General features: G+C 35.7%; 2 protein-coding genes across 2 annotated transcripts; one reads left to right on the top strand and one right to left on the bottom strand.

Annotated features, from left to right (window-relative positions):
• The first annotated feature begins 2,410 nt into the window (after positions 1-2,410).
• On the top strand, positions 2,411-14,803 carry Singed (fascin domain-containing protein singed). Its single transcript, XM_083081473.1, has 8 exons — positions 2,411-2,754; positions 9,813-9,945; positions 10,278-10,521; positions 10,983-11,116; positions 11,646-11,941; positions 12,077-12,237; positions 12,325-12,795; positions 13,021-14,803. The coding sequence occupies exons 2-8, from the start codon at positions 9,883-9,885 to the stop codon at positions 13,224-13,226; spliced, it is 1,575 nt and encodes a 524-aa protein (XP_082937599.1). The 5' UTR covers positions 2,411-2,754; positions 9,813-9,882; the 3' UTR covers positions 13,227-14,803.
• Rnasez (ribonuclease Z) lies at positions 14,777-18,453 on the bottom strand. The gene is made up of 6 exons (XM_083081458.1): positions 18,060-18,453; positions 17,179-17,926; positions 16,759-17,081; positions 16,265-16,660; positions 15,846-16,189; positions 14,777-15,656 (listed from the first exon to the last, which is right to left on the bottom strand). The coding sequence occupies exons 1-6, from the start codon at positions 18,267-18,269 to the stop codon at positions 15,260-15,262; spliced, it is 2,418 nt and encodes an 805-aa protein (XP_082937584.1). The 5' UTR covers positions 18,270-18,453; the 3' UTR covers positions 14,777-15,259.
• Positions 18,454-18,474: the final 21 nt, after the last annotated feature.

Here is an 18,474-nt window from a genome sequence, read left to right on the forward strand (position 1 = left end):
GAGAGATCCGGTTATAGATCTGGAACAGATCGGATCTGCTACCTTTAAGATTTCCTCGCGTGCCCTCCTTTCCCCTCTCTTTCCCGTCATCATTTGGGTAGCAATAGATGCGATATCGTCTAGATCCACCGGGTACCACTGGCACGGGTTATTTCAATCGAGTTTGAGTCCATTTGCGAAAGGCATCATGATTGCACGATCTGTCAGAGTCCACCTGGCGAGAAATCGCATCACAAGTGGGAGATAGTGAAATTGATTAAACATCCGGCAATTTAGTTCAGTAAGATTTCTATTTCCATTAGTAGAGATTTTAGCGGTGAAAAGCTGGCCAGAAATAGAAAAAAAATAAATCTGGTTGTACAAGAGTGTTTTCACTGTCAGACAAGAATGAAGTAATAGAGGGAAGAGAGGATGGTGGTTTTAGACGAGATTGAAATTCTGCGCTTAAATGAAAACACAAAGCTTCCGTTATAGAAATCGGAGAGATTAAATAGGTCCAGTTAGCATAATATTTATAGAAATGCTATAAACATTTATTACAAGAAGAAAGATCTTTATTGCAAATTTTTTTATAAATTCACACACAACGAATTGTCTTGTTCTTTCTGCGCTTTGTATTGTATCGTAGCAATCAGCATAATTATTTTATTACTGTTATATAATAATAATTATATCGTGTTTACAATATATATTCATGATATACGTTAAAAATCATGATATAAGTAATAAGATGACTCGTGAAAAAAATAATGAAATATGTAAAAAAATAATCTCTTGGCATATAAATATATACAAATATATACAAATATATACAAAGTTTTAAAAAAATGATTCCAAAAATAACGAAATTAACATATTTATATATTTTAATTAATTACTGTCATGTCATGTTTTTAAACGACTTAATTAAAAAACGTAATGAAAAGGATATCCGACGAGAGATTCTGTACGGGATGACATAATGTAATGACATGTAATATGTATGCGACTGTCTCTTGATCGAAAAAGGTCCACGTCGCGCTCGCTCGCTCGCTCGCTGACGCCGCGGCTTCTCGTATCGATTCCGCGAAGGACGCGGACGCGATTCGTGCGCGAAAATAGCGCGAAATTATTATCGCGACGGCCGGCCGGCAACGCGAAAAACACGGACGAGGTTCACCGCCCCTATACAATAACCGCGTCGACAGTTCGATGCACGTTTACCACTCGCGTCCAACCCTCTCTGTCTTCCTCCTCTGCTGCACGCGACTCTCTCGTCTCGTGCCGAGTCAGCTGCGAGCGATGGGCCCAGACCGGTTTCGCTTCCTACCGAACAAGCATGCCACTTGTTCGCGGGAGGTCGATGCCTGATCCCTTCGAAGCAGATTGTTTAACGACAGGTATTTGCTCTTGTTGATTTGATTAATCTGCCGTTCTTTAGTTGTTAGATTGTTGCTCGGCCTGTCATTTGACAAGCGAAGCGCAGAAGCGTTTCTTAGAAAATATTTCGGTGAAAAATGAACAAGATAAAGGCTGATATTAGCTAATTTTGAAACTTGAGACTGATTTATATTCGAGAAATGGGAGAAGGAAGGAAAATAATTGATTTTATAACTGGGTGAAAAAGTCTTATAAGCGAAAAGAGATATTGCAATCTGTATTTTCTAGATATCAGAATATCTTTTTATATCTCCTTTAAAGATATCAAGACATGGCATTTGCAGTTTACTATTACGATAAAAAGGTTTTATCAATGTACGTGCACTAGTTATACACAATATATCGCTACTTCAGGACTAGTTCTTTATAAAATAAAAAATAAAAAATTCGATCATCTGTTTACTACGCGAAAATATCGAAGATTAAAATTGAAATTAAATTTAATGTTTTTCTTTATATCGATCTTTCTTCGTATACGGAATATCATTCTATTACTAAGAAAGATAAGAAATTCTCTTTATTTTCCCTCGCACATGTTACGGTCACCTATATGTGAAAGATATATATGAAGAATATTTTCTTGATAATAATTTTTGCAAAATATACTCGTCACAAGTTTTCAAGAGGAATTCTCAAGAATATCTTATCTACTCCGGTATGGCAAATGGAATTCCTCCAACTTAATATACTGGATTACATTCTTAGCTGGAATGCTAAATTTTGTGATGTGTTGCGATAGATTCGTACAAGCTTATAAGAATATTCGAAACGAATAATGTTAACTTGAATATAAAGTACTTTCTGCGTAGATAATACACGAGGGAATCGTCGCCATCGCTAGAGAGGAGAAAGAGAAGGAAAGAGAGAAAGAGTGAGGGAGAAGGGGGGATGCGACAGCCGTCAACCCCTACCCTCGTGCGCTCCCGCGTCGCCGCGAGGCGGCGGGGCCTGCCTGCCTAGGACTAGGAGCGGCCGACGTTGCGCGGCGGGCCTCAGTAGCGTGACGAGCGTCGATTCGTGCGGTCCCCGTTTCTCGCGCTCCTCTCGCGTACGCCGGTTCCTTGCTCCCGTCGTTCTCTCTCGTCCTGCGACTTGCGTTTATCTTCCCTGCTTACGCGCGCACCGTCGACTTTATCCTCTCGCGGTCCTACGCACGCATCCTTCGGCGAGACCGAGGCGCGGCCGAATCCAGTCGGATCGAATCGCGTCGAGCCGGGACGGGACGCGCGCGCGTGTGTGCCATCGATACGCTCGACCGGACCGGAGCGTCAAGGAGCCAACGATTGAGGGAAGCAGGACTTCTTCGCGGGAAGTCAGAAAGAGAGAGAGAAAGAGGTAAGAGAAGTCGGCCTCAGCTTCCTGTCCCGTGATTATCGGCGGAACACGAGGTTGCGATTCCGGCTTCGGATAACGTTCGCGTGCGTCCTGTTTCGTCCTTCTCGGTTGTCCTGCGTACACCGGAGTACACCCAACAACGCGATATTTTAGATTAGGAGAAGCGATCACGACGTCGTTTAGACACTAGGTTGCTAGGGAGTCTTTTAAATGTCTCTTAGAAGACTTTTGGATGGCATCGCGATATTTTTCGCTCTCTTTACATATGCGAGATACTCGAGCTAAAATTATGTAGTAGGTGAAAGGTTCAATACCCCTTGACGACAAGGGGCGCGCGAGGGTGCGACGAGGACAAAGCGTTTCTCTCGGTTCACACACGCCGTGAATGACGTAGCGATGTAAATTCGTGTGGTAGATACACTGCTGCTCGACCAAGTCGAAACACGCTTCCTTTCTCGATCTTGTATAATTTACATTGTAGTCGTTAAATCTACTCCTAAATCTAGGAAATTATACGAGGAATAAAGTATCCATTTGTTCTCTCTCTCTCTCTTAATTCAATTTTAATTGCTTGTAGCTCGAAAATTATTGATTCCCTTATATTTCCTACCTTCCTCTTAAGCAAAGATCCAAGTGGATTAAAAGATATAGAATTAATATTTAAATATCATGCATCTGTTAGATAAATAAATTCAAAATTATTAGAGAAACAAAATTCTTTTAATATGGGATGTCTAGTGATCCTTGATTAATCGTTTAAAGAACTGAGACATTGAAACATTCTAGGTGAGTGTGTCATCCTGCATTATATCTAGGATTTATAGAAGCGACTAATTAATGACTTTATTAGACACTCTATCCTTCAACGAGACAGACGGTGAACTCAGTTAACCATCCAAAAAATCCAAAATGTATGAATATCGTTGGCGCTACATGACTATTGCAAGACAATCAAGACTGGTAATCCTCGCGACAGCTCGTGCAACCTTGAAGGGATCGTCACGGGGGCAGTTCCCATGGAGACCGACCGGGAAGCCCTTCGAGAGGCAGCGCTTCGTCGCGCGGCATGAAAATTCGCTGTCGACGCATGGCCTTCACTTCGGAGATGCCAACTATTTTTATCGACCTTCGCGTGAGGGACGCATCAGCGGGGGAGAGACAGCGCGTACCTTTTATTTCGTACGGAAGCACTCGCTCTCGCGGGAGTGCGGCGGGTGGTGAGTCATCCTAATCGGTTGGTGTGAGTTCTCTTCGTTTTGCCTGCCTGGGTGGGGTCGGACCTGGTCGAAACGAAAGGGCGCCACGGTATGACACATCGGTATTCTGGAGAAAAATAATCAGGAAGAGGCAGAAAACTTGGTTTGCGTACTGTATCGTATACAGAAACTTGACGTATCTGGAGTTTCGTCTCACTTTCTCCCTCATCATTCTCTCTCTCTCTCTCTCTCTCTCTCTCTCTCTCTCCCTCGTATATTTTATTTTTTCCATACATATTTCTTCTCTTCAATTCGATACAATTTCAGTAAAACTTAATTCGTCTTGAGACTGGTGTCGAATTTATATTAGCAGTAGAGCTTTTTTTATTTTATCTTCGTAGAATTTCATCTTGACAAATAGATCGCAAAAAATTAGCGTTTGGAGCAAATTTATTTCTAATTACGAAGCTCTGATCGCTCAAATAAAAGAGACGAAATAAATTTTTCCTCCGCCGCTTAAAGCGAGAAAGAGTTTAAAAATATCCTTATACCCTAAGTACATTAGCAGATTAAGCAGGGGATTCGTTAACGATTTTAAATGCGTGGGAAAGCTATTATAGAGATCCTCGACAGAGAGACCTGTTATTTGTAGCTGCATGCATTGCAAGTAAAACACACGACGTGCATTCACACGCGCATTCTTTTCATTCCTGAATAAATGTTTTCCACGAAACCGAAATTCTATCATGAAAGATCCACTTAAGAAATTATATTAACAAAATTCTCTTCATCCATATTTTATATTTTCGATTCAACAATAATGTAAAATATATTGTATTTATGATTGTATATATCTCTCTCAGGTTTGTTTTTCTTATGGAATAAAATCACGAGAGATATGAAAATAAAATTTAAAAAATAGAGAATGCGAAAAAGCACTCGATTTGCTCTTCTTGTTTTAAGATCAAAGATTTTCTAAATAAAGAGAGGAAGAAAGAAAATCATATAAAATTAAATTCTTAATTTATTTGTATAATTTACAATAAAAATATCTTTCAACTTGACGTCTCAATCGCGATAAATTAAAAGCGAAATTTCATATCGATCTGCGTTTAATCGTCGACTGAAACAAAGTCTGTATTATATCGATAACTATTGTGAACTCTATTGTGAACGAAAGAACGGAAAAAACCAGTATATATCTAATATAATAAAAAGAACTGATGATATAAATGGACAATGTTAAACTTGGCGAATCACGTTATCGTTATGAGATTATGCACCCCGTTATTTCAGACGTGAGATTGTAATTGTAGACATTTAAACGCGAGCAATAGAAGATCTATGTATGCGCTTGTGCGACATAACAATGGATAAGCAGTGCACTTTGCACCTTTCTTCCGCTCGACATAAAGCAATGTACGATGATACCATAATTTTTAAAAGTGATCCAGAATTGCTTTTCCAGCAAGTGTTATATTTAGCAAATATTCTTTCTCTCTCTCTCTCTCTCTCTCTATCATTAATATTTTATATAATTATATATATATTTGTGTATATGTATGTGTGTGCATGCTATTGTACTAATATAATGAGAAAAAATATATTAGGATAATATATAAGTATCTCATCGTGATCACTCGGACACTACTTAACCGTCTCATCGCGATGGTAATATCCGCGAAAGTAAACGCGATAAAAAGGGTACAGTAGGCACGTGCGCTCGCAAGAAACGCGAGCACGACAGTTTTGCGCTCATACACGTGTCGCGTTGGTTTCTTGTCGCGACTTTTCGCGTTGCAGTCGCAGCTGCGGCTTTTAGAGCGATTCTGCACAAAGGAAGAAGGAAAAAAACGCGCACGATATATGATACGCCGAAAGTCCTTCGGTCAAAATTGCCCGAGAGAAGCGACATTTTATTGTTTTTCTAATCAATAATAATAAGAATTAAATCTTTCTTTTGTTTTATTTTAATTCAATATTGTCGTTTCTTTTGAATTAACAAAAAATTACATTTGATATCTCTGAGGAACACTCAGCATCGTCTCATGCAATACTTATAATACTCAATTTTTACGTGACAATATTTCCTCCAGCGATGGTGCATCTTGTGTATATTACACATAATGAACCATCCAGTATATCGGTTGTGCGATGTACCGGACGTTTGTATGTACCGTTTGTTGTTCCTCGCATCATGCCGCGTCGAACACGGCGTGATACGGATCTTGCCTGCGGTTGTGTTGCGTTCGTATATTTTCTTTATTTTTTTTCTTTAAATCTCACGGTAATCTCTCGCGTTTCCGACGCATAACGGATTCCGTTGCCAGCTCGAATGAAGAGAGAGGCTCGCGTGACTTTATCGTTGCAATCACGTCGGAAATATAAGTAAATCACTTACGACTTATATTCGAGCTTAAACACTGCGAATTTTCTCCAATTAGTGTCAATAACTTGGAACGAGAACGCGCGAGCTATGTCGTTTTGTGATTCGGAGGCAGAAGCGATTAATTAAGCGTTCACGTATGGAATATCAGTCCTTTCAACAGGCCGAGAGTTGAGTCTTGTAGTAATAAAAAAGTCATTATTATATAAATGAATATAATTATTATATTTTGTTGCACTTTTTTTAGAAAATATATTTTTTATTAATATGTTTCTGTATTTTTTATATCATTAATATCTAGAAACTGATGCGATATTTCATATGTTTATAATAGAATTTTTGTATATGATTTTTTTATATATTTTTATATTTTCCTAATTAAATAAAAAATATTCTCACCAATATTTTCATCTCTATAAAAGGATTTTCAAGTTTCAATTAAGAATAAATTAATGAATTAATTATTGACATTAGTATTGGATTCTTATGTGTCATTAATGAAGAAAAAGAATATCCTTGATTGGAAAACATGAGTAGAGAGAAGACCGAATAGAGATATAATCGAGTAAATCGAGCGAGATGATGGTATCAGTGCCCTCGGCGATGACCAAGTTCGGCCAAAGACCCGCTTGCGGCTTTTCTTGGACCGATACTTGCATCACACGGCTCGTAAAAGTACCGCGCCGCTCAAGTTCGAGTATGGCAGGATCGTGCCACATTTATCGTTCTAAATCCGATCGACGTGCTTGTACTTTTGGATCTCTTTATCGTCGGCGACTATTTATTTACTGTTTTGTTTCATGGCCGCGGTGTCCTTTTGCTTTTTCAAAATATAACGAGCGATGTTCGTTGCCATATATATTGTATCCCGTAGAAATTAAACAAAATATTCAATTAAAATTGTACCAAATTTACTAAATTTTATATAATATTTTGCACATTTTTTTTTAATATGCAAAATATATAAAATTTAGCAAATTTGATACAATTTTAATCGAATAATATTTTATTTAATGGCTACGAGATTTTTTGAAGAAAGTTCTCGCTCAATTTCCTCAATCGAGTCGACTGAATCGAACGTGTCGACGCATCTTTGCGCTTTAACGCATCGTTGTCCTTGTTCGCTGTCGTTGAAAGTACTTCCGTTCGTATTCGTGACTGGAAAATTTAAGAGCGATTTTATCTACCGTGTGTTGACAAAGCGACGTGTGCTTTCACTATTCACACTCTGTGCAGTTTGAATTTTTATGTCAGATGGATATTATTTTGAATTTATGTTAAATCACGTGCAACTAAGAAAATGTACAAATGAGTAAAATTTTAATAAATATTTTTTTTAATGATAGATATGCAGAAAGCAAATTAAGAAAAATTAAAAACGTATCAAGGTATTTATCATTACAATATAAAATGATTTTACTTTCCAATTTTCAAGCATAACTTACATAGGTTTTCATTTATAAACGATGAAAAATAATTCTTTAATATATTAAGTAATAACTTTATAACATAATTTTACTTTGCAGTTTAATTGAGCTCATTAAATTAAATAAACAGTGTGTTTCTTGCTCGTCAAGCTACGAATATCTTGAATATCACGGTCACGGTACCTCATAAAAACTAAGGTATGTCTTTCTCGAGTTCAAGGACCTCTTCTTCTGTTATTCCTGCGTGTTTTATGAACGTGTTACGTGGGAATGCTTCAATTCACATACCGTTTTATCGGTGGCGCAACATCGCTTTTATGCGTCTCGCGTATAATTATTTCGATATGGATTAAAAAACTTCGATCGCTGTGCGAAACAGGAGAGTCCTGTTTCAGAGTCCTGATTTACGGCATTGGCGTGAATAAAACCGGTTCAATGACACGCCGCATCAAGTTGAACGGCTCGTTTACGTTTATCTGCCACTTGCAGTTAGATGCCTGTTACTATATAGGATGTCTCGCATATATAAACGAATCAGCACATTCATTCGACACATTCTTTGACGAATTAGAGCGTTTAATTTTAGTGGATTATAAGTTATAAATTAAAAATGTAGATTTTTCGGAATAGATTCTTATAAACTCCGAATACATATTCCTTTCTGTTTCTTTAGTTACAGATGCAAAGAAGTAATGAAAAATTGATACATTTTTGCGCGAATAGTTTTCATTTAATTAATTAAATTAATGATTATAATTATGTTACTGGCGAAATATAGAAATATTTAACAGGCATTGATAATAAACGATCGGTGAGAGATTCGAAAAATATGTATAAGATTGATTATAGATGTATAAATAGGCCAGATATCAATTCTAATAAAGTGAAGCAGATTTGCATATGCAATTTTACCCCATCGTTGATATAAGATGCTATAAATAAATTACACGCAATGTCTAGAGATCGAAATCTTTCGCAATTAATTCTCATACATTTTAATGATGTAAAGTTTTTCGTCTACTATTTATTAAAATTATTCAGTTTATTAAAATTAATTTATTTAAATTTATTGATTTATTTTAAATCTCGAAAATTCTTTTATTTACGAGAAACAAGAATTTACAGATGACAATGTCACAAGGCGACGATCTTTTCTCTCTTTTTTTCTTTTCTAATAATTTTTTACGATACATATAATATCATAGCGATAAAAAACAGAATGTGTTTTTCGATATTATAATTTCGACATTAACAATAACTGTTATAATTGGGATTATTAAAAGAAGAAATAAAATTATGGTCAAAGTGGTTTAAAGCAGGCGGAATCACAATGGAATGAGACGTGTATAAATAAAGCGAGAAGCGCGGAAGGGAGCGCTTATCCGGCAAATAATAGCGGTGTTTTGTCTCGTGTTAGTAGACGTTTGCTGGCGATAGCGTTGGGATGAAACTCTCTCTCTCGAGGATCAATACGCGCAGTAGCGGATTTCTCAATCGGCGCACATAAAGCCTCCCATGCTCTTCGGTGCTTTCCCCACTAAATGTGACTTATAACGCTCATGTATCTCGTGAATAACGATTATTATAACATATGTATGTTATTTCAAAATAATAATTTGTACAGAGATTGCGAAAAGATATTCGATAGATAGTGAAGCTTATCTTATGAGAGGAAGGAATGAATGTAATTGGCCTAATAATTAAGCTTTAATTAAATGCATACATAAAATATGAGGGTAGATATCCAACGTAATGTAAAATAATTATTTTAAGTTTGTCTGTATTAAATATTCAATTATAAGATCAATGAGGAATTTATAAAATATAAATAATGTAAATTTTGTGAAATCTCTCCTTTGACACTTTTCTAATCGATAATATAATTGAAGATTGTTATAGAATGTAATGATAAGAGCTTAAAAAAATGTTCTTTACTGCTTTACAATTATTTACTTGAGATAATTATATTTGACTATAACTCGAGATAAGCGGATTTAATGACACCTTTAATGATCAATGTTTTATAATTAGTGTGTGTGCTTGTTTCAGACGTTGAGAAATTACTTTGATTTTGTAACTCGAGTAAGAGCGACCGAGTTCGTCCAGCTACGTCATTACGATGCAGAGCAACGGTTCGGAGAATATAGGATCTGAGAACGGTGTCGATAAATCGGGATGGACAGTATGTATACTAATTAATTGGATACAAATTAGCTTGATATAACTGTCTAATTTGTCGAAACTGTGTGAGAATACATTAGTGGCATTGCTGAAAAACTTGGATCATTAATATCTAATTTATATTAATTGATATCTAATTTATATTTCTTCATTTTTGAAATTGTCACATTAGATATTAATCATCAAATATTCTTGATTATAACGGTAAAAAAATTATGTTATTATTTAGATTGCTATTAATTATATTTAATAAATTTAATGAATTTTTTAAACCATTTATTTGGCGGAAATAAAATTAGCGAATTATATTACAATTGATACGATTTTTCTCAGGTTGGATTGATAAACGGGAAATTTAAGTATCTGACAGCGGAGACATTCGGTTTCAAGATCAACGCCAATGGTTCGAGTCTGAAGAAGAAGCAATTATGGACTCTGGAGGGCAGCGAGCATCAGGTTTTCCTTCGCTCGCACTTGGATCGATACTTAGCGGTCGACCAGTTTGGTAACGTTACATGCGAAAGCGAGGACTCATCGGACCCAGGATGTGCTTTTCAAATACAACTCGCTTCTGATGGTATACATGAGAGAGCTTTTACAATCCTTTTTACAAATCAATCACTTGTAATCTATTAAAATTGTCTTATTTAACTTGTTTTTCATCAAATTATAAATTATACATATATTATCAAACATAACAGAGCGGATGACGAAACGTTCATTATTAAATCAAAGATTATACGTATGTTATCAGACATAACAGAGCGGATGACAAAACATTCCGGATGTCTCGATATTAGAATCAATTTTATATTTTATATTGTAGTTATATATACATCTAGAAATAAACTATATAAACTTATAACTAGACGGGAACATCGTAATAGCTATTTCTATTTTTTGCGCTATTTATCGGACGGTCATATTCTTCAAGCATCCGGCATTTAACTTAAAATCGAGGCTTTGTAACGAATGATTAAAATTTACATGTATATGTATATTTTGGCGATTCTTCACGGCAACCATGATAAATTCCAGGCAGTGGACGATGGGCGCTGAAGAATATTCAGAGAGGCTATTTCTTAGGCTCGAGCCAAGATGAATTGAAGTGTACCGCTAAGGCTCCAGGCGAGGCGGAATACTGGCTCGTACATCTTGCCGCCAGACCGCAGGTACAACTTAAAAATACCTGTTGCATTTTCAAGTCTTGCAAACAAAGTGTTTACGAAACCATGGTTCTGTGGTTTACCTAATCTAGTCGTTGCGTTATGTATTATACACAATTCTTCTCTAATTATATATTATTTTCTCGACCAACTAATTAAACAGTCTTAAGTCATTACGACATTGCTTTGTTCTGTTATGATTATACTGTATTGCATGGATACCTTTAAATTCTTTTAACTGACTTGAAGATTATTGAAAAACATACTTCAATAATTTGAAAAATATATATGCAGAATGTTTCGGTAAAGATGGACAATCTCTTGTGGATATGTAGAGCAGATAAAAATAATCCTATAAATTCTTATAAAATTTTTTTCTACATATTTCGAAATGATTGTTTTTAAAATTAAAATTTATGAAGGATTGTTCTTAAATAATTTTTAAATAATTTTTATCACTCTGTAGATTTTAATAATTTGTAATTATATATATATATATATATAGGTAATACTAATTTTAATACTAATCGACTAGGTGAATCTTCGATCGGCCGGAAGGAAACGTTTTGCGCATTTGAGCGCAACTCAAGATGAGATTCATGTGGACGCGCCGGTGCCCTGGGGTGAGGATACTCTATTCACGTTGGAATTTCGTCCAGCGACTATGAGCGACGACGATAGTCACAAGGATCGTGCTAAGTCTGAAGGTGGTCATTACGCGCTACATACATGCAATAATAAATATCTCGCACGTGACGGTAAATTGTTGGACGCTTGCACGCGAGACTGTTTATACGCTGCGGAATTTCACGCCGGTCTTCTCGCCCTTCGGTATGTATATAAAGCTGTCTTAATGTTAATTAGCAATCATTTCGTTGAGCCTTCTGTATAATTGCTTGCATATATAATGAGATACAATTATTTATACGAGACGGTGTCGATTAAACATTTTGATATCTCTCACAGGGATATTCACGGCGCATACTTGGCACCCATTGGAAGTAAGGCCGTTTTAAAATCAAGATCAACGACCGTTACACGCGACGAGCTTTTCTCTTTAGAAGAATCTCTACCGCAGGCGTCATTCGTCGCGGCATTGAATCAGCGATACGTTTCCGTGAAGCAAGGTAGACTTTGCTAATGCGATCTCTCGTTGTCATAAAAATATAGATTCAGAATTACTAATCAGAAATTGATATTTCGATTCTGGTTAGGCGTCGACGTGACGGCCAATCAAGACGAAATCTCTGGCCATGAGACATTCCAGTTGGAGTTTGATCGGGTGACGAAACGATGGTACGTACGAACGATGCAGGATCGTTACTGGAGCTTGGAAGCCGGCGGTGGTATCCAGGCATCCGATCACAAGCGCTCGTCGAATGCACTCTTCGATTTGGCATGGCAGTCAAATGACGGTACGGTCGCGTTGCGCGCAAACAACGGCAAGTTCCTGGCGACCAAGCGATCCGGTCACCTCTACGCGAATGCCGACTCGTTGAATGGCAATGACTCCGACGCTGCCAAGTACTACTTTTACCTGATGAATCGGCCTGTGCTGGTGTTGCGATGCGAACAGGGCTTCGTCGGACCTAAAAGCGCGGCCAGTACCAAGCTTGAGTGCAACAAGGCCATCTACGAGACGATACGTGTCGAGCGATGCGAACGCGGTGTGGTCAGATTTAAAGGTAAATTTCTTTTCATATAATCCATTTAATTTTCACATTAATCATCAAATTGAGTTAATCATTTTTCTTGGTGACTAAATTATAAATTTTAAACATATTCCATAATATAATATAAATAATATAACTATTAGTTTATCGTTGAAAAGAATAAGATATTGTTACATTTGTCTCCAGATTACTTGATTTGATTTTATCCATCGTTTATTTATTCATCATAATAAATAGGACAAAACGGGAGATACTGGCATGCGGATAGCGAAGGAGTTACCGTAGATTCGGACATGCCATCCGACGGATTTTATCTGGAGCTGCGTGAGCCGTCACGGATCTGCATCAAGTGCGTAGACGGCCGGTATCTCACCGCGGGCAAGAACGGCGCGTTGCGTTTAGGCGAGTCGGACTACGAGTCCGCCACGAAGTGGGAGTTCTAATGTGGGCAATATATATATAACGTAAAAAACGTGCAACGAGCAAGATTTGTACTCCACTGCCTCCTCAGCTTTGGTCGTAACTCGCACAGTACCGTATCCCTTCGAATAACAATGACAAAAGATTCGCAGTTTGGGTTAATTCCCCTGCGGCGTACTTAATTAATCGAGCATACCGCGTCGAGCAATCAGCATAAAGTTCACAATATATCAATATACAATTTTATTATTTCAAATCTTAGTAAAATATTTCCTCAATATATTCAAGACTGATGCGATAAACGATTTATCCAAAAGTTTAAGACCGGCTTGAATACTTTTATAACTGTCTAGGGTCTATTTTCTATATAATACACAAACTTTTATATCTGTATATTGTAGGTAACTTGCCACGTTGCGAGCTAAATATTATGTCTTTCTTGTGTATTATTTGTAACTGATTTTTTATTACATATAATTTGTTTTATTATAAAAAAATTAATGATTGTTATTATATTAACTTATTTTATATTAATATATTTTGTAATAAGAAAAGTGATGTAAATCATTAATGTGAAAAAAAGAAAAAAAAAGAAAATATATAGATTTTTCTTTTTGCTCGTAGCGTGGTACCAAGTTTTTTACTAGTTATGAATGCATTTTATTAATTAAGCGAATTATTTAAATGAATACAAATTTATCTTTTAAATAGATACATTCGAAAGAGAGCCAAATCCAACAAGTTGACCAATATTCACGACCACTGCCGCTTTATCGATTCAATATTTCATATTTTATACAGTTTTAATTACCAAGATACATCCGTTACGATCGTAAGTTAGGCAAAACGCATTTAATAAAATGCACACAGAAGAGTTTTTCTGTATTCTCTTCGTATGCTTCACACACCTATTACTAGCCTACCGCGTATATTAAATAAGGCCAAACTAAGGCTTGGTGATGGAAAGATTTACAGTAGTATACAGATTCGCGTTTTTCTTCGCTTTTTTTTACGTTTATTGAGAACGATACACTTCGATGGATATCACGCGTTTTTAGCAGTAAGATAGACTTAATCTTCACTTTTCATAACAAATTGGCAAAGGATCGCCAATGTTATATGTTTCATGTTTTACGAAATTCCTATATAGTACTATATCGAATAGGATTGTATGAAAAATACGAGAATAGATATGTCAGATAGATTATTTCGAAAGACATTGAAATCAGTCTCGTGTAAATATACGTTTGCCTCTTCAACATTGTTGTTTTATAATCATAATATATTATCTACGCCTCGCACCACTTAATTTTATATATTACGAGAACGGAACGCGTATTTATGGCGCGAAATGTATGAAAACCGTGATCGTTGAGTATTCTATATCTTTGGATAAGATGTGTCAATGAAATATATGTCTTGATCCATCACGATGACTATTGTGTGCCCGCGCGCGTACACACACACACATACACACTACTTCTTTATATACTTATGTAAGCGGCAATCTCTTTTACTACTTTTTCACGGTAGAAATGCATTAAGAATAATGGATGTAATAAATTAAAGGATATAATAAAAAAATTTTTTATTGATCAGAGTTTTGGCTGAATTATTTATTCAGTTGAATTGTTTATTCAGTCAGACGTAATTCTTTTCGCAAACTAATATTGTATATATTATCGAACTATATACAGAGTGATGTAAAGAATTCACTATTACATCTATTGTACTCAACTTTAGTAACAGATTTTCTATAATAGATTTCTAACTTCTCTCTGACTGATTTTCTCTTTCATGAAAATATAAGAAATATATTAATGGCATCATTTTTTATCTACAGATCTCATTATCAGTTTGAAAAGTTTATTTTATATGTTAAAAATTAAAAGAGGTAACATTTTCATTTGATTTCTCCATTGCTATACAACGTATTATTTAACATTTGTTAGACTTGATTGAACTTTCAGCAACAGAGAATATTATATTGAGTACCAATAAAACAAAAGTGTTAATTATGATCTTAATTTGTTTGCGTGTTATCGCATAATATTTATTATAAGTTCATTGCCATTCGACGTCTAGCAGCTCGTTCTTCCACTTCCGTGTAATGTTTAATGAACATCAATTTTAATGTCGGGTACATCAAAGGCAAAAGTGGCAATTGTGACAAACTAATGTGCATATTATCATACGCAATACCTACATTGTTTAATTTAGAGCCATTGTCATCATTCGGCAAGAGAGGTATCACTGAGTAACGTTGACTGAAGTGCGTTAATAGCGTGAACTTCGATCGCATTTGTTCACCTGCCTGTATGGCTTGCGAGGTGGTCGAATGTAACTTTATCTTCGCTTCTTTCGCTAAATCATCTTCCATTGTCGCTTCGTGAATCAGTAAATCGCAATCTTGACCGAGTTTCACGAGATTCTTACATGGCATAGTATCACCACTGAAAATTTAACATTGTCATAATTCACATATCACATTAAGATAAAAAGTAATGATAAAGAAACCTATTCCAAATTAAATTAAAATTAAAAATAGATCAAAGATTCATTATGTGTAGTTGAATTGAAGTTAATGTATTATATATGGAAAAGTTTATAAAAAATTAGTTAAAAGTTTTTAAAAAACATACCTGTACACTATTTTTTTCCCATTATTGAGTATTACAGAAATACCGAAAGAATGAGCACAATGCTTGACATATGTCGTTTTCACGGCTTGCACATTTAACGTTTTGTACATACTTTTGTATTTGTGCTCCGTTGGTTCATGTACGTCCATGAAGAACTCGTTGTTCGGAATCAGCGTCATTTGATGCAAAATAGGTTCGAAGCGCATATGATATAATCGCAACCACATAGCAATATATGTCGGCGCGAATAGATACAAAGGATCTTGCGTGACCTTTTGCCTTTCTTTCAGAAAACCGATCAATCCGATATGATGATCAGCATGCGGATGTGATATGTACACCGCCTGAAATATAATTCGTGCAAGTGTTACAAAAGCCACCATTGCAAAATTATAAAATATATAGAAGCATTAATATACCTTGATTGTTTTTATGATTTTATCTATCGTGTATTTTCCATAGATTTTCGCAATTTGTCCGAACGTGCCCTCACCACAATCTAGCAACATACTGTGATTTTGATCCACTCTTAGGAGTATACCGCTCGTATTTCTGACTTTACTTGGAATGCTAGAACCAGTGCCCAACATAATGATCTTTGGATATTCCTTTCCAATAGATAATCTTTCTTTTTCGATGTTCATGTTTGTTTGCAGATCTTTCAACATTTCTGAAAAGCCTTCGATTTCATAAACCTCCTTTATATATTCTTCTGGATGCAATGATACTTCATTCATCGTATCATATTTTATTTCTGGTTGTAAGTGAATAGTATGATTTGTTCTGGGACGATGTATGATGGGCAAATCGTTCGCCTGAAAGAAAAAAAATTTATATTTATGGAAAAATGAAAAAATATTGCGATACATTTGAGATTAAGACAAAAAACTTTGAGATATCTCACATATCTTACCCGTGTTTTCTTTTGAAAGCTTTTTTCGTTTAAGAAAGGAAATATTTCAGAGTGCAACATATGAAGTTTGTGCTGATGCCTGTGAATCGCTTCAGTACCCATGCACTCATTGTCCTCATTCACGACTATGTGACGCGTGTTGCTATCAAATTTGTTCATCCAGTCTATGTAACGAGGATCTTCTATCACTCTTTGAGGTGTGAAATGAATAATGCAATATGGCCTATCATTTTCGTTAGACATTGTTGCTGTTGCTTGATGTTGTACAAAAGCAGGGTGATTTACAAAGGATTCCAAATAATCTTCCAATGGGCATTCTACAACTATACATAAATAAAACTTTAAAAAAAATAAGAAATTAATGTTTAACATAATCATCTAAATATTTGTAAATCATTTTAAAACCGTTTGTCAACATACTTAAGAAAACAGGGCCTGGCGTTGTTGGAGAGCAGACATCTTTACTGAGAACGACTGTACCATCAGGAAGAGTAATATCTTTGCCAGCTTTGAGTTGACCAAATAAAGGGCCAGGTTGTACACCTTTCTCTACACATTTCTCCAAGGATAATGTGCCTGCTCGAGGGTGCAATCTACAAATATAGGACATTGCACTCGATATCCTTGTCTTGTCAGACTTTTCTTCAACTTTCTGTGTTTTTTTCTCTTTCTCTACTCTGTTATCAAATACTCGCTTGCCATTAGAATTGATTGTGTAGTTATAATAATTAATATCATCAATTTCTTCTTCTCCTATATTATCTATAGACTCTTTTTCTTGTGTACTTGATTTAGTAATAGGAACATATGATACAGACATTACTGAATCTGTATATGGCTCTGATTCGTCACATTTTGCTTCGTGAATCTTCAGAGCTTGTAACATCACAAATTTCTTGACCGCATCAAATAATTCTACAGTCCCTTTAGGGCCATGTATGTTAATTATTGGCACTCCAGCTTCTTGTATTGTTAAGAGCATTCCTGGCATGCCACCTAAGTTATTCCACGATGTTGATGTTACAAATATATGTTCCAATTTTATTAATTTGTATTTATGTTCATATGCTACCCTCTGTGTTCCCTCCCCGCAATTAAAAATATAGCTAATATGACCTGCTGTTAAGTAAACACACCTTGGTGCACCACGAGCCCCGCTGCCTAGAATCTACAAATAAATTTATATATTAATTAATGTTAATATTGAATTATAACTTAAGGAAAAATATACTTTTATTTAACAGAGTCCAAGAAATTTTTGGAATATTTTTTATTATATCATTCGTCAGTGTAATACTAACTTGTAGTGATACGTTTACATTGCCAAGATATTTTACAGATTTCTTTTTGAGTTTTTCCCTCGTTAATTGCATATTGAGCACGTGCGTAGAGGAGCGCGGCATGACTCCGTAATACTTATAACAGTTTTGCTGTAAATTACGTTTTTTTACAAAAAGAGATAGCAACGTATGATTCACATGATATACACATGAGACTATTTTGGACCTCATTCGTTCGATTTTTTTGTTATTGTGTCAAAAGTATTTGTCAGAAAATAAGTTAAATAAGTTTTACTTGAATACGTGTATATATTATTCGAATATGAAATCTAATCATTTTTAATGGAACACATAACCCCATCGAACGTATGTGCACGCAATAACCAGCAATCTTGGATCATGGGTCTGTTCTTTTTAGCTGCACTGCTGCACTAGT

Source organism: Camponotus vicinus, unplaced genomic scaffold, assembly GCF_025532165.1.
Source record: "Camponotus vicinus isolate PSW18456_S1 unplaced genomic scaffold, iyCamVici1.0 SCAF_1, whole genome shotgun sequence".
Taxonomy (NCBI): Eukaryota; Metazoa; Arthropoda; class Insecta; order Hymenoptera; family Formicidae; genus Camponotus; species Camponotus vicinus.

What these genes read in the sequence shown, in the direction of transcription:
- Singed (XM_083081473.1), top strand. Translation starts at nt 9,883, where the DNA reads ATGCAGAGCAACGGTTCGGAGAATATAGGATCTGAGAACGGTGTCGAT. An exon ending in ATACGTTTCCGTGAAGCAAG is followed by an intron (nt 12,238 to 12,324) that starts GTAGACTTTGCT and finishes GATTCTGGTTAG; the next exon opens with GCGTCGACGTGACGGCCAAT. An exon ending in CGGTGTGGTCAGATTTAAAG is followed by an intron (nt 12,796 to 13,020) that starts GTAAATTTCTTT and finishes CATAATAAATAG; the next exon opens with GACAAAACGGGAGATACTGG.
- Rnasez (XM_083081458.1), bottom strand. Translation starts at nt 18,269, where the DNA reads ATGAGGTCCAAAATAGTCTCATGTGTATATCATGTGAATCATACGTTG. An exon ending in AAATCATAAAAACAATCAAG is followed by an intron (nt 16,190 to 16,264) that starts GTATATTAATGC and finishes ATTATATTTCAG; the next exon opens with GCGGTGTACATATCACATCC. An exon ending in GGGAAAAAAATAGTGTACAG is followed by an intron (nt 15,657 to 15,845) that starts GTATGTTTTTTA and finishes TTAAATTTTCAG; the next exon opens with TGGTGATACTATGCCATGTA.